The sequence below is a fragment of the Euleptes europaea genome, chromosome 9, assembly GCF_029931775.1.
Source record: "Euleptes europaea isolate rEulEur1 chromosome 9, rEulEur1.hap1, whole genome shotgun sequence".
NCBI classification, from domain to species: Eukaryota; Metazoa; Chordata; class Lepidosauria; order Squamata; family Sphaerodactylidae; genus Euleptes; species Euleptes europaea.
The window spans coordinates 13,807,289-13,822,779 of record NC_079320.1 but is presented as its reverse complement, the minus strand read 5'-3'; the positions used below and the strand labels follow the sequence as shown (position 1 = coordinate 13,822,779).

The 15,491-nt window shown below is 46.0% G+C and overlaps 1 protein-coding gene across 1 annotated transcript in view; it reads right to left on the bottom strand.

Moving 5' to 3' along the window:
• The window catches only part of CDS1 (CDP-diacylglycerol synthase 1), a 30,628-nt gene extending 26,816 nt beyond the window's left edge, over positions 1-3,812 (bottom strand). The window contains 1 exon segment of the mRNA XM_056855801.1: positions 3,750-3,812. Within this exon segment, the coding sequence (XP_056711779.1) occupies positions 3,750-3,812 (63 nt within the window).
• Positions 3,813-15,491: the final 11,679 nt, after the last annotated feature.

Here is a 15,491-nt window from a genome sequence, read left to right as displayed (position 1 = left end):
AAAATAAAACCCCTTTTATTTAAGTCTTTCCCCCCTCGTTTTTCTGAGTGTGATTTGAATATAGAACTTGGTATACATAGGCTAACAATCCCAAATATATAGAGGCCCAAAATTCACATATTTGTTCCATGCAAGCCTTTGCACATGACAGCCTTGACATGTGTATACCGATTTGGGTAACAGGGCCTCTAAACGTGACCATAGTGGTTGGGAAGGTTTATATGGGGGTGTGCAGTCCTTAAGGTATGCTGGCCCCATGCTGTGTAGGGCTTTAAAGGTCAATACCAATACCTTTAATTGGACCCGGAAGCAACTTGGGAGCCAGTGCAAGTGGAACAAAACTGGAGTGATAGTCTCTACAGCCCACTTTAGTCAGCATTCTGGCACCTGTACCAATTGTAGTTTCAAAGGCACTCTTCACAGGCAGCCCCGCGTAGAATGCATTGCAGTAATCTAATTTAGATGTAAGGCACCATCTTGGATTAGAAACGTGTCAACTATTTATTTTATCTTTCCCTATGCCAACAGAATGCTACTTTGCCAAGCAAAAGTTTACCTTCACTTCTCACGTGAGCATATTTTTAGAGTTGGTGAGATTGGAGTCTATTTGTAGAGATCCCAGCTTCACCGATTCATTTATTCCACTGAGGAAAACAGGACTGGTCCAAGCATCAGGCTACATATCTGCAAATTTTCCCCCAGCCTCCTACCCCCAAAGACTGGGGACCCTGCAGAGCCACTTTGGATGTGGTGCAAAGTACTCTTACTGGAATGAGAAATCACTAACCTCTTCACATGCACATGGAAGTGCACATAAGGAAATCTCTAGATTCCAATGTTAGTTCACGGAATATGACAAAAGTGCCTTATAACCCAGGAGACTGACCACTTTGGTGGTGGAAAGTGTCATCAAGTCACAGATAACTTGTTTTCAAGGAAAGAGACGAACATATGCGGCTTGCCGTTGTCTGTCTGTGTTGCAGCCCTGGACTTCCTTGGCGGTGTCTCATCCAAGTTCTAACCATGGCCTATCCCGCTTAGCTTTTGGATCTAACCGCTTTATTGTGATCTAAACCTTCATAGGCAAAATAAGTTGCCACAGAACCCAAACAGACTAAGCCTGCCATCCTAAACACTCAAAACAGCCACTTAATTCAAACAGGCTTGCTCCAGAATAAATATATGTATAAGCTTAATGGACGGCTTCAATCCTGCACCACGTCTGATTTTGCAGCCCATTCAGTGGTTTTCAAATTATGTTCTGGGAAACCCTGACATCCCTTGGGAGCTTGTCAAAGGTTCTGTATAAGCAGATCTATAGCTAGAGACAAGATTCTCTCTAAAATAGGTTGACCAATGCCACCACTACTATGCATACTGCACTACCATGCAATATGCAGCTGCAGGAGAACATCAGGTTCATTCTAGATCATGCTCTAATTAACAAATGCAGTGATAGCCATTAGTACAGATGGCTTTAAATGGGGATTAGACAGATTCATACCTGACATCAATGGTCCATCAATGGCTACTAGCCACAATGACTATAAAGTGATTGCTTTTTTATTTTATATATATGTATAAATAAAGTGTGGTACTCATATACAAGGTTGCTCCAAGTCCCACCTCAGGACTTTGGAGAACTCTGGAAAAGGAGCCAGTTCTCCGTACTAGTGATTGGTGGAGGGTGCCATCAAGTCACAGCTGATTTCAAGGTAAGAGACAAACAGAGATGGTTTGCCATTGCCTGCTTCTGGTCTTTCTTGGAGGTCCCATCCAAATACTAACCAGATCTGACCCCGCTTATCTGCTGAGATCTGACAAGACTGGACTAGCCTAAGCCATCCAGGTCAGGGCACTGACCTGACTGGTGAGTATTGACAAAAAAAAAAAAAAAAGCCCTGACTAAAACATCTCCAAGTCCAGAGGCAGTAAATGTTCAAATGCCAGAACTGAAGCAACATCAGAGGAAAACTCTGACCTCTTTGTTGGTCCCTCCAGCATGCTGTACTAAAATGACCACTGGTCTGATCCAGCAGGATACCTCTCATGTCCTTACATTATGTTTTCTCAGAGGGACAACCGTGAAGCATAACTGTCTGCCCGGTCCCTGCATAAAGCAAAGTTCAGTTCTCACAAACAGTAAATGGTCTGGACTCCATTGGTTCAGACTGCTGTTCATATAACAGTGAACTCTTCCTTTTATAAAACAACCCCTGTATAAGAAAACTATAGCGTCAGGGAGCGAACAAGGTTGAAAGTACAGTAATTCTAGTTTTTCTATGTGCAGGGAATTATTTTTCCATTTAACGTTGTAAGTACCCAACTGCAAGCTGAACAATACAGTCTACCGTAAACACAGGTTTACATTGGCTGTTTTAAGAAATAGCCCTGAATCCACATCTCAGAAAATGTTCCAGATTCATGCAAATAACATCAGGTTTTCTTTGAATTACTGTAGTTACCTAGAAATAGAAAGTTTGCAACCGGCTGTCCTGCTTTCTAAAACACATTCTGCAGAGTAAGAATGCTGAACACCACTGGATCACAAACCCATTTAGGGGAAAATGTTACACATTTCCAATGATCTATGTTTTAAGCTCATATTAAAAGACAGCATGTAAGTGTAGCTATTATTCCATTTCCACTTTTTTGTTATTGTAGATAACTGAAGTGCCAAAGAACAAAGAGACTCACCAGTTTCTGTTTCAAGTTTCCTGGCAGAGAAAGAATGCTGCAATATTTGGTAGCATGCACTGCTTGAATATTAGCTTCATACTTTCAATAAGACACATTTATTGTGTCCTACAGTCAGTTTGATTTATATTTAGCACAAGAATCACATACATCTTTCAACACCCAAGGTTGCCTTTTTACTACATAAAAAAACCCACAAGCGCAAATCATGCACCATTCCACCCACTTCTTCATTATGCCCATACACACAACATCAAATGTGTGGATTTTTTAAAAGCGTCTTCATTTAAGATTGTACACTTTAAATCACAGCTAGAACCCAGAGGCAAATACTTGGCAGAGTTAGAAAGTCATAAAAGATATGAGCTGTCATGGAGGTGTTGATACAACCACTAGAGCAAATTCAGCCAGGCATGTTTTACTTCCTTCTCCATACACAGGGTCAATGTATTAATGAACTAGCTGTTTACACGCTATAGCTAAGATAAACGCCTAGAAGTGGGAGGAGAGGTACAAGGAAGAGCTTCCTACGTAGAGTACATGCTGTAGGAAAAAAAGGAATGGCCTCTTACTGCAGAGGGACATAACTGCATGTTTTTTAAGCTTTACCAACCCACATTTTACTCTCTGAACGCTAAAAAGGGGGGAGCATCTCTTTCTCCATGCATATATTTTGATCGCATATAGCCACCTCTGGATAAAACACTGACAAGTCTTAAGAGTCATCGGGAAAGAAGTGCAACTTCACGAGAGGGAGGGGAAGAAAACAAATACCTGCCTCCAACTTCATTACTCAAGCATGTCTTGGGAGATGAAATTATAACTGAGTGAAAGAGGAGATGGCGAAGTCTCTTTTCCAAACCTTCACAGTCCTTCAGGAAGGCAAGACTGGAACACGTTTGTTACAAGGCAGAAACGCATCACATCCCCAAAGAGAAAGGGCGGCTGATCCGAAGGCTACATAAATAATTCTCTCCAAAAGCAGACCTCACGCCAAGTCCCCCTTACCCGGAGGCACGGGGATAAGGAGACGGAAGCCCAGTCAGATTTACCTTGTCAGTGATGCTCCCGGCTTCATGATCTCCCCCAGCTCCTCGCTTCCTTAGCTCCGACATTTCCCTGGTGTAAGGTCAATAAACAGCAGCAGCAGGGCAGGAAGTAGGATGCGTGCATTCACAGGGCTACCCTGCCTTCCTAACAGGGTAACTACAGACCTTAATCGCAGAGGTTTAGGCCCAGCACCCGCTTGCCACCTAGGGACAAGGCTTACTACAGACTAGAGGAACCCTCTAGACTAGACTTGCCACCTAGGGACAAGGCTTACTACAGACTAGAGGAACCCTCTAGACTAGACTTGCCACCTAGGGACAAGGCTTACTACAGACTAGAGGAACTCTCTAGACTAGACTTGCCACCTAGGGACAAGGCTTACTACAGACTAGAGGAATCCTCCCTTTTTTAGACTCTGCAAAGAAAAGCGGTACCTCTCCAGAGATCCTACGCATTCCTTTGGGTTTTCTCGTGACCCCTACGAGGCAGCCCCAGACAGACAACCTCCCCTTCAGAAAAAAAAAAAACCCTGCAAAAGCCTTTCTTTCTTTAAGCAGCCCCCCAGGAGAGACCTGCTTCTAACTTCAGTGGGTGGGGAAATGAATCCGCCTGCCTTCCCCCTCTCCCCCAACCCCCCCAGAAATCCCCAAAAAGAGCAAACCCCACTTCTACAGACTCATCTGCATAAAATATATGTATTAAAAAAAAACAACAACCCATAGAGCAGACACCTCAAAGCGTCAGGTCAGAGCATAAAAAGGGACACCTAAAAATATGATGTCACCTTGCAGGTGAGGTGTTCTACTAGACACCCCCCCTTCTCTAAAGGTCGGCCTTCTCAGAGGGACCCCCCCCCAAAATGGGCCGCACACGCGCCCTTCCCCCTCCCAGCAGTGCACCCCCTTCCTCCCACTGACGAAAAGACACCGTTCCCCCCCCCTTCCTCTTGAAGGACCCTTCAATGGGGGGGAGGCACCCCGTGGCAAGGCCCCTCCCCCACAGGCGCGCTCCCGCCCTCTCCTGCGGGCCAAGACTCAGCAACGCCTCCAGGTGAGCGCGCGCGCCCCCCCTCTCCTCTCTCTCCAACGGGAGGGACGCTGCTGCGTTGCTAACGCCACGCGCACGCGCGGCGCCGCCGCTAAAAAAAAAAAAGGGGGGGCGACTCCTCGACAGCGACGCGCAGCAAGGCTCTCGCGCTTGCCCCCTCCCTCTTTCTCTCTCTCTCTCTCTCTCGCGCGCGCCCAGCAACCTCTCCCCTCGCGCTCGGCCGCTCCAACTGTCGCTCCAACTGTCGCCCGAGCCACGCCCCCTGGTGTGATGTAGTTGGCCCCGCCCCCCTCGTGCTCGCTCTCTTTCTCTCTCGCTCTCTCCTGCTCTCCCCCTCCCCTTTGGAAGAGAAACTGACCACTGCGACTGCGCAGAAAGAGCCCGAAGAAGGAGCGGGATTCTTTGACTTGTTGGGCGCCCTTGATCTGAAGGTCCGGCGGCTGCAGGAGCCACGTGACGAGCTTCGAACGGCAAGACCGGAAAAGACCGTCGATCCGGGTTTCGTAGAACCATAGAGTTGGAAGTAGGGTTGCCAACCTCCAGGTGGTGGGGGGAAACAAAGACACCACTGTACACGTATCTGGAGGTTTGGAAATCAGTACAGGAGCAAAAATAATTTAAACAAATTGCAAAAAAAATAAATTATAAGCTACTACATGAATATAAAGATAACACAAGACAAAGTGTACAAAAAAGACCTACAAAAGCTATCTATAAGTATTCATATATACAATAAGAGTAATTTTTCAAATCTTTCAAAGTTGTCTCAGATATGAGTACAAATTCTTCTTTTTGAAGGCAATTATCATGTAAGATATGAATTAAATTTCTTAATAGAAGTAATTAATGTTACATTGTTTTATTAATCATTTCATTATTATATTCTTTGATTTTATTATATTATAAGATACAATTAATTTCTAACCCTTTTTTCTTTTCGTTTTCTTTTTTGTTACAGTAAGGGATAGATAAATAATGGAAATAAATATTAGGATTAAAAGTTTTATGCAAAAGATGATACAAATATATTTTGAGATAGAGGAGGGTGTAGGGGAAATCAACTTATGTTTGAATGTAACAATCTTGGCAAATGTTTTTTATCTATTCTGCTTTTTACTGTTTATTTGTATTGTTGAAATATGTTTTTAATAGTTTAGAAAAAAATAAAATTGTATTCAAAAAAATTTATCATGTAGTAAGATAGAAGCCACCAATTTATGGAGGATACGGCCGTTTCAAATTCTTGGCAATTAAGCAATTCTTCTTCAGTCCTTCATTAAGCATCTTTCAACATCCTTCATTAAGCATCCTGCTACACTTTGTATCCTTACCCTTTGTGGGATATCTGATGTAACCTACAATTTGAAAATGAAATATGTAGAAATATATGAAGGATGCTTAATGAAGGACTGAAGAAGAATTGCTTAATTGCCAAGAATTTGAAACGGCCGTATCCTCCATAAATTGGTGGCTTCTATCTTACTACATGATAATTGCCTTCAAAAAGAAGAATTTGTACTCATATCTGAGACAACTTTGAAAGATTTGAAAAATTACTCATTGTACATATGAATACTCATAGATGGCTTTTGTAGGTCTTTTTTGTACACTTTGTCTTGTGTTGTCTTTATATTCATGTAGTAGCTTATAAAAAAAATTTTGCACTTTGTTTAAATTATTTTCGCTCCTGTACTGATTTCCAAACCTCCAGGTGGTGGCTGGAGATCTCCCGCGGTTACAACTGATCTCCAGGCGTCAGAGCAGAGTTTCCCAAACTTTTTGAGTCACAGAGCAGTTTTCAGGAGAGAAATTTGTCACAGAGCACTAATTTTCACCTAGCACATATACCGTGTTTCCCCAAAAATAAGACACTGTCTTATATTTATTTTTCCTAAAGAAGACACACTATGGCTTATTTTCAGGGGGTGTCATATTTTTTATTAAGTATGGCCTGGGGCCGCCTGAGGGAAGTGGCCGTGGGTGGCTGGGCTGGGAGTTGGGGCCGGGCCTGGCCTGCATCTCAGGGCTGGGCGTGGAGGGGGAGTGAGGCCCGCGCGGCCATGGCAGCCGGATCAACGAAGGCACGACCTGTCCAAAGGCTTTTTGAAGGGCGCTTTCACACAGCCTATTTGGGGGTCGGGGGGGTCTCTCTTCCCATCCTGCCGACCCAGCCCCAGCCTCCCCCCTTACCCAAGCTGTGCCGGCCCAGCGGGGAGCCGCGCCACCTCGTCCCTCTCCGCCGCCTCGTCCCTTTCGCTTCAGCCGCAGCCGCCGAGCTCAGGCCGGACACAGCGGCCCCTCCATGGGCGGGAATGGCGGCCGGGCGCGGGCAACAGGCGAGGAGCCTCCTTCCAGCGGCCCCTTCCAAGGGGCGGTATTTCCTTCCCGCCCCGCCGCCCCTTCAGCGCCGACTCGGGCTCCCTGCCTGCCAGAACGAGGCAGGGGGAAACAGGCGGGGCTACAGGACGAGTGGTCTGAGGCCGAGGAAACTCTCCAGGAACAGTGAACTGGCGGGAAGTCTTGGTACGCTGCATAGCCACGCCTATCACCATGTCTTATTTTCGGGGTATGGCTTATATTGAGCAAATGGTTAGAAATCCTGCTACGGCTTATTTTATGGGTATGTCTTATTTTCGGGGAAACACGGTATACTAAACCAAATGACAGTAGTATTTTTCTTTCCAATCTCATCATGGAGTACTAGGAGATGTTTCGTGGAGCACCAAGTGCCCCTTGGAGCACAGTTTAGGAACCTCTATCCTGGAGAAAATGGCCACTTTGGCAACTGGACTCTATGGCATTGAAGTCCCTCCCCTCTCCAAACCCCGCCCTCCTCGGACTTCCCCCCCTCCCCCCAATCTCCAGGTGTTCCCCAACCCCAGAGCTCGCAACCCTAGTTGGAAGGGACCTCCAGGCTCATATAGTCCAACCTCCTGCACAATGCAGGTTGGTTAACATAACTGACAGATTTGGCTTAAAAAGCAAAAAGGAAAAGAAAAAGAAATACAATGACCAGAAAAAGAAGAAAAGAAAAGCATATTTTGGCGGCGTCTTCATTTGTTGGGATTGATTATTGCTTGTTTTGTGCTTTATCTCGATTGATTCTTGTTTTACTAATAACTGATCAGAATAATAAATTCATGTCAGAAGTTAACACACTTTTATATTACTAGGCCTGGGGGGTATGTTTATGGAAGATCTATCTTGACATTCAAAATTTGTACTTCTTGTTTTTTTTAAGTATTTAGAGATAATTTCTGTAATATGTCATTGAAGAACCGGGTTTGATTCCCCACTCCTACACACAAAGCCAGCTGGGTGACCTTGGGCTAGTCACAGTTCTCCTAGAGCTCTATCAGCCTCACCATCAGTCTAAGCAGACTGTCAGCAGCTCTCCAGGATCTCAGGGTGAGGTCTTTCGCATCACCAGCTATCTGTCCTTAACAGAAGATGCTAAGGATTGAGCTTGGGACCTTCTGCGTTCCCAGCAGATGCTCTACCACTGAGCCACAGCCCCAAGTCTAATGACTGTGGATAGACCTTGAATGTGTCTAATCCTTCTTAAAAAGTAAAATTAACGGTTATTTTGGAGTCTTATTGTACCGAAAAAACATTTGTCAACTACTCATTGCCGAGTTGTTTACAACTGAACCAGTCAAGCAACCTCCGTTACCGTACCCAGAACATATAGGGTGGGCTTCATGTTTGGTAGGACCCTGGGCAAAATGGCATCCTGTATCCCTGACCCTCAAGCATTTGCAAATGCACAGACATGGTGTACATACACAGCTTCCCTCCTGGCACCTTTTTTGTTGGTGCCTATGGAGTATTAATTAGGGACAGAAAGTTGAATACAACCTGCCTTGGGTGCACTTCTCCACCAGAAATGGGAGACACCCCTGAAGTACATCTAATATCACAGGGGTCTCTAGTACAATGCTGTACACTGCATTGGTCAGGCCGCACCTGGAGTACTGTGTGCAGTTCTGGAGGCCTCACTTCAAAAAGGATGTGGACAGGTCCTCCCCAGATGGCAAATTGGGGTCAGAGGTAGGCCCTCCTGGGTCTCCAGGACTCTTGCAGATATCCCATTGTGGTGACTCCCAAGTCCGGCCTTGCAAACATATGTATTAAATAACTGCTCTGTGACAAGATCAATTTTTCCTACATGCAATCAAACATTTTTATTTGTGCAATTGCATGTCAAGGCAAGCAGAAGAAACTAACAGGTGTGTATCATATTGGAGGCCAAATATTATATTTGCTTTTGGAATCATTCAGAATATGACAGGCAGAGGTTCTGAGTAAAAAAATTTTTTTGTGTCAATAGATATCTGAATGGTATTCACCGTGTACTTCTAACGATTCACAACTCTACAGCAGAAAATAAAGGATCTTTGATTTTATAGGAGCAATTAGATCATTTGTGCGTATTAGGAATCTGCTTTGCACCCAGGCAAAAAGGGTTGTTAACTTTCTGTGTACGACCCACCCGTTTCTTTCTAATTTTTTAATAGTTTGACTTCTGCATTGCACAGTGCAAATGCAGTTGTCAAATCTGCGTATACTTAAATGTGTGAGTGCCTGTCTGGTTTAGAAAAACAAGAATTAATTGTATATCCCTCTTTTCTCTACCTTTAAGGAGTCTCAAAGCGGCTTACAATCGCCTTCCCTTCCCCTCCCCACAACAGACACCTTGTGAGGTAGAGAGAGTTCGGAGAGAACTGTGATTGGCCCAAGGTCACCCAGCAGGCTTCATGTGTAGGAGCGGGGAATCAAACCCGGTTCACCAGATTAGAGTCTGCTGCTCTTAACCACTACACCACGCTGGCTAAACTGTTGGACTAGGATCTGGGAGACTTACATTCAAATCCCCACTCTGCCATGGAAGCTTGCTGGGGTGACCTTGGGCCAATCACCAAACAAAAGAAGAAGAGTTGGTTTTCATATGCCGACTTTCTCTACCACTTCAGGAAGAATCAAACAGGCTTACAATCACCTTCCCCTCCCCACAACAGACACCCTGTGAGGTAGGTGGGGCTGAGAGTGTGTGACTAGCCCATGGCCACTTAGCTGGCTTTGTGTGTAGGAGTGGGGAAACAAATCCAGTTCACCAGATTAGTCTCTGCCGCTCATGTGTAGGAGTGGGGAATCAAACCCGTTCTCCAGGTCAGAGTCCACCACTCCAAACCACCGCTCTTAACCACCGCACCACATTGGCTCTCTCTTAACCTACTTCACAGAGTTGTTGTGAAGATTAATTTGAAAAGAGAAGAACAGTGTAAGCTGCTATGGCTCTCCATTGGGGAGACAGGTGGGGTATAAATGGAAAAATAAATAGAGCTGAAAATTGGGGGGGGGGGATAAAAGAAAGTTTGGTTGGTGAGTGGGAAAGAGAGAAGGAAATAGAACCTCTGCAAGTTAAGCAACTGGTTATTGCTTGACACGCCTTTGTGTTGAGCAAAGTCCAACTTTTCTGGTTCATCAAAGGTCAGTCTTTCATTGAAATCCTCATGAAACAAGGAACGAGCTGATCATCAGAGAAACCAGGCATCAGCTTAGAAAAATACAGCCCTACAATAAAAATATAATTTCAATAATAATTCGGGTTGCAACTTCAGGTTGGGAAATTCCTGGCGATTTGGAGGTAGAATCAAAACAAAAGGGTTGAGCTGAACAACGCTAAAATAACAATATATAAATCTTTTGGGCATGGAGTAGGGGTCACTGGGGGTGTGTGGGGGGGAGGTAGTTGTGAATTTCCTGCATAGTGCAGGGGGTTGGACTAGATGACCCTGGTGGTCCCTTCCAGCTGTATGATTCTGTGATTCTGAGTCTTCCTGGCAGTCAGTTTCTTTAACCTTCGTGAAGATAGTTGCAGAGGGTCTGGCCATGTTGGCCTGCAGTAGAACAGCTAGATTTGTCTAGTAGCACCTTAGAGACCGACGAGATTTTCAGGGTATGACTCATACACCGAAAATCTAGTTGGTCTCCGAGGTGCTGTGTGAGCGTGTAAAGTGCCATCAAGTCACAGCTGGCCTATGGTGACCCTGTAGGGTTTTCAAGGCAAGAGATATAGGTCTTTTATGCATGGCTGTTTCATTCGCTGTCACCCCTGCGGCAACTTCAGCTTTTGAGTATGCGTGCCGTCTCCGACCGTCAGAGGTCGCCTCGCACCCCCCCCCCCCGCGTTTCCCCGCATTTTGCCTGCATTTTCAAATTCAAGATAAAACAGGTTTATGAAAACGCGGGCAAAACGCAGGTGGAGAGCGAGGTGACCTCTGACGGTCGGAAACGGCATGCATACTCAAAGCAAAGACCCAAAGTCATTGGTAGGGTTGCCAGGTCCTTCTTCGCAACCGGTGGGAGGTTTTTAGGGCAGAGCCTGAGGAGGGCGGGGTTTGGGGAGGGACTTCAATGCCATAGAGTCCAATGGCCAAAGCAGCCATTTGCTCCAGGTGAACTGATCTGTATCACCTGGAGATCAGTTGTAATAGCAGGAGATCTCCAGCTAGGACCTGGAGGCTAAGCAAAACAAAAATGAAGGCACCTCCGTGCCTATACCAAATAGGTTTGGAAATTAGCACGGGTAAGTGGTACACAAATGCACATAAACAGGTTGCAAAAAACACATATGTAATGAAGATGGAAAGAACAGACTGGTGTACAACATGAAAGCTTAGCAACTAAGTGATTGGTTATATACAAATATACAGGTAAGTATGAAACAATCTATTGGTGTATATCTGGAGGCAAAAAAGTCCTCTTCTGAGTTTCAAAAATAATTCAGCAAGATATCCAATAGTAGATATAAATCCAAAAGCTGGGGGCAAAAAAAAAAGCTGGGGGACGGCTAGTACCTGGAGGCTGGCAACCCTAGTCATCAGAGGGGTGATGGCATGGGAAACAGCCATGCATAAAAGGCCTAACAGAAATGGTTTGCTATTGCCCTGGTATTCCTTGGGGGTCTCTCATCCAAATACTAAGAAGGGCCGACGCTGCTCAGCTTCCAGGATCTCACAATACTGGGCTAGCCTGGGCCATCCTGGTCAGGGCCTCAAATCTAGCCGTTTATCTTCCATGTTATAGAAATTTCCATACCTATGGTTTTTCTTTCAACAGAGTCTTAAGTCATAGCAAGACAAAATGACGACTTCTGTATAGATTAGCTGTCACATCTCTTCCTGAAGAGCTGGACTAGATTAACCCTACAGCATACCGGGGAAAATATTCCTCACCGCGATTTCTCTGCCACTGATACCTTCTAAAAGTTGCTGTTCCCTTTCAGTTCCTTGAGTCAGAGCCAACCTTGCCAGAGCTAAATAAAGCTGTCAATCAAATGACTGTTAAAAGAATAATTGTGCATTGCACTCCAGTGACTCTTTGCTGCTGCTGCATTCCTGTCTTTATTGTGTTTTGCGTGGAGTGACAAATGCAGCCACAGGGATTGGATGAGGTGTTAATGGCTCCATTCCTCAGAAGATGCAAATGGCTCGCAGAAGAAGAAGGAGAGTTGTTTTTTATATGCCGACTTTTTCTACCACTAGGAAGAATCAAACCGGCTTACAGTCACCTTCCCATCCCCTCCCCACAACAGACACTCTGTGAGGTAGGTGGGGCTGAGAGAACTCTCAGAGAACTGTGACTAGCCCAAGGTCACCCAGCTGGTTTCATGCGTAGGAGCAAGGAAACCAACCCGGTTCACCAGATTAGCCTCCGCCGCTCATGTGGAGGAGTGGGGAATCAAACCCGGTTCTCCAGATTAGAGTCCACCGCTCCAAACCACCGCTGTTAACCACTACACCACGCTGGCTCTCAGGGAGACATTACTAGACATTGGGCCAGCATGATGCTAAAGAAGAGGTGTGAGAATAGCATGAGCACTTCAATATGCATCTCTGCACTCAAATGCTGGTCAAGTCCCATCTGATCGGGACTGCCCTACATTTTTTTTTTGCCATGGGTTTTTTTTTGGTCATCCGGTCACGGCTGACATGGCGACCCGTATTGGAATTTTCAAGGCAAGAGACATTCAGAGAACCAGTGTGGCATAGTGGTTATGAGCAGTGGACTGTGACCTAGAGAACCGGGTTTGATTCCCCACTCCTCCTCATGAGTTGCAGACTCTAATCTGGAGAACCAGGTTGGTTTCCACACTCCTGTACACGAAGCCTGCTGGCTGACCTTGGGCTAGTCACAGTTCTCTCAGAACTCTCTCAGCCCCATCTACCTCGCAAGGTGTCTACTGTGGGGAGAGAAGGCTATTGTAAGCTGCTTTGAGACTCCTTAACGGTAGAGAAAAGCGGAGTATAAAATCCAACTCTTCTTCTTCTCAGAGGTAGTGTGCCATTGCCTGCCTCTGCGTCACGTCCCCGGTATTCCTTGGAGGTCTCCCATCCAAATACTTGCCAGGATTGAGGCTGAGAGTGTATGACTGGGCCAAGGTCACCAAGCAAGATTCCATGGTGTGAATGGGGATTTGAATCTGTATTTCCCAGGTCCTAGTCCGACACCTTAACCACCACACCTGGAACCACCTGGCTCCACTGAATAAATAGCTATTTGATTGCAAACTGTGAGCAGTACCCCATAATATTTGAGGACTTTGCTTTATTGAATGCTTGAAATTATGCTAAACTGCACTGCAAATGTTTAGCAGATGCTGTCCACCCCCACTGTTCGCCCAATCCACCTGATTTTTCACCCCCTAACAAAGGAGATTTTTGGATCTGGTTGTCTGAATCCTGCTGGGGACAGAGAAGCTGCATATCTTGGCTTTCAAGATCTCCAGCACTGTCCATTTGGCTTTGCCTCACTCCCAAGCCAAGTGTGCTAAATTGGATCACAAATAATTTCTGTGTTCGCACTGCTGAATGCTGTTGTCTGGGCGGAGGCAGAAGCGGCACATTTGCTCAAAAGGCAGCTGATGTTAAATAACGCCTCACCTATCTGTGATGAATCTGGAGCATACGTAATCTGAGCAAACTGTGGGCGTGTGTCGACATCAGCTTCCTGGCCCAACGCCACGGTGAATGCCATCTTCTAAGTGGATGCAAAACAAACCACTCCAGTCGAACACAGCTTGTCTTAAGCCGCCAACAAACCTTCTCTGCCATTGCGTGGAGTGCTTCACTCAACAGGAAAGAGGCACTGAAAGCAAAGGTATGTGCAGTGTTCTCAATGGCACACTTGCAAAAATTAACCCTAACCTGTCCCTCCAGAAGAGACTTTTCACAATGAGCAAAACAATCCAGCAGCACTTTGCAGTTAGAAGCAATTTACAGGAGGGGAGCGGAGGCTGAGAAATCGTGACCGGCTCTTAAGCTTGCAGTGGGTTAATGGCGGAGGTGGGTTTTATTTATTTAAACATTCATATCCCGCCTTTCCCCATGGTTCAAGTGGCTTACAATACATTGTTAAAACATCAAATAATGACAGAAGCCCAGTAGTGTCCCCCCTTCCAAACTAATGAAATGCCTGCCACTTATACTCCCATTTAAAGCTCCAGCAAATTAAACACCCTCATCCCACTTCCTAAAGGTTTTTGAGGATGGTGCCCTTGTTGCCTTCTTGGGATGCCTGGTCCATAAAGTGGCAACAACCACAGGGAAACCACAGACGGAACCCCAAGTTCACGAGGAGAAGGGGTAACCAGAGGTGTCGAACTCAGATATGACGTAGATGTCACTTGGTTGGGCCGGGCTACGTGTACCATAACATTTAACGCCAGGCACTGGAGATAAAAACTTTACAGAAGACACAGGTAAAGCCAATTAATGATATTATTTTCCACTTTATTTTTTACTTAACCTACAAACTGTCGTACTCTGGCAGGAGCGTAGCGTGCAGGCAGGAACCAGGCCAGAGGCTCGGCCTCTGGTTTCAACAACAGCAATGGGAGTGCGGTGCCAACCAGAGCCCAACGCAGGCTTTTCTCTTCCCGTGGACCGGGCTAGACTAAGGTAATTAGCAAGCAAAGGAGTAGAGGCACTTACCAGCACAACCTCCTTGTTTACCAGATCAGACGTCAGCTTGCACGCCGGGGTGAACTGAGATAACTACAGTTGCTTGGCATTCCTGTGTGTTTCCCAGTCAGTGGCCTTCAACATGTGTTGAACCCACGGGAGCTCTGGCAAACTGCCTGGCCTTTTATTAGCCTATCAGTTCCAGCTTATTCCACTCCGTCCTGATTAGGCTTAATTGTCTCCTTTCTCTCTCTCAAGGCCCACCTGGCATTTTGCCTTCTTTCCCTTAATGGAAGCCGGGCCCCGATTCTCTGCTTCTCAGCCGGCTTGGGAGAACGTGCAGGCGAGGAGTCCTGCTGCCCTTGCTGCTGTTGTTTCTGCTGCTCTGTTTGCTGCCAAAAAGAGCAGCCCTCATCTCCTGTCGTGGGTCCTGGTGGCTCTAATGCCTGCTCCTGCTGTTCCAGTGCGGTCCTTAGAGGACCGCGCCCAGGTTCCCATTCCTCTTCCTCGGAGGAGGAGGACAGCTCGGGCTGGTCTACGACGCAAACGTGCTTAAAACAATAGAGCCTACCGGACTGCGTATGTTTTGGTTTTTGTGCTTTGGTTTCTACCAGGTGCAGCCCAAGGCGAACTGCTGAATTCCTGCTCCGGTGCTATCATCCGCGGGAACGAGGGTTGCCACGACTGCCAATGTTATCTCGATGTGACTATTGCTTTCCCATATAGGCCCTG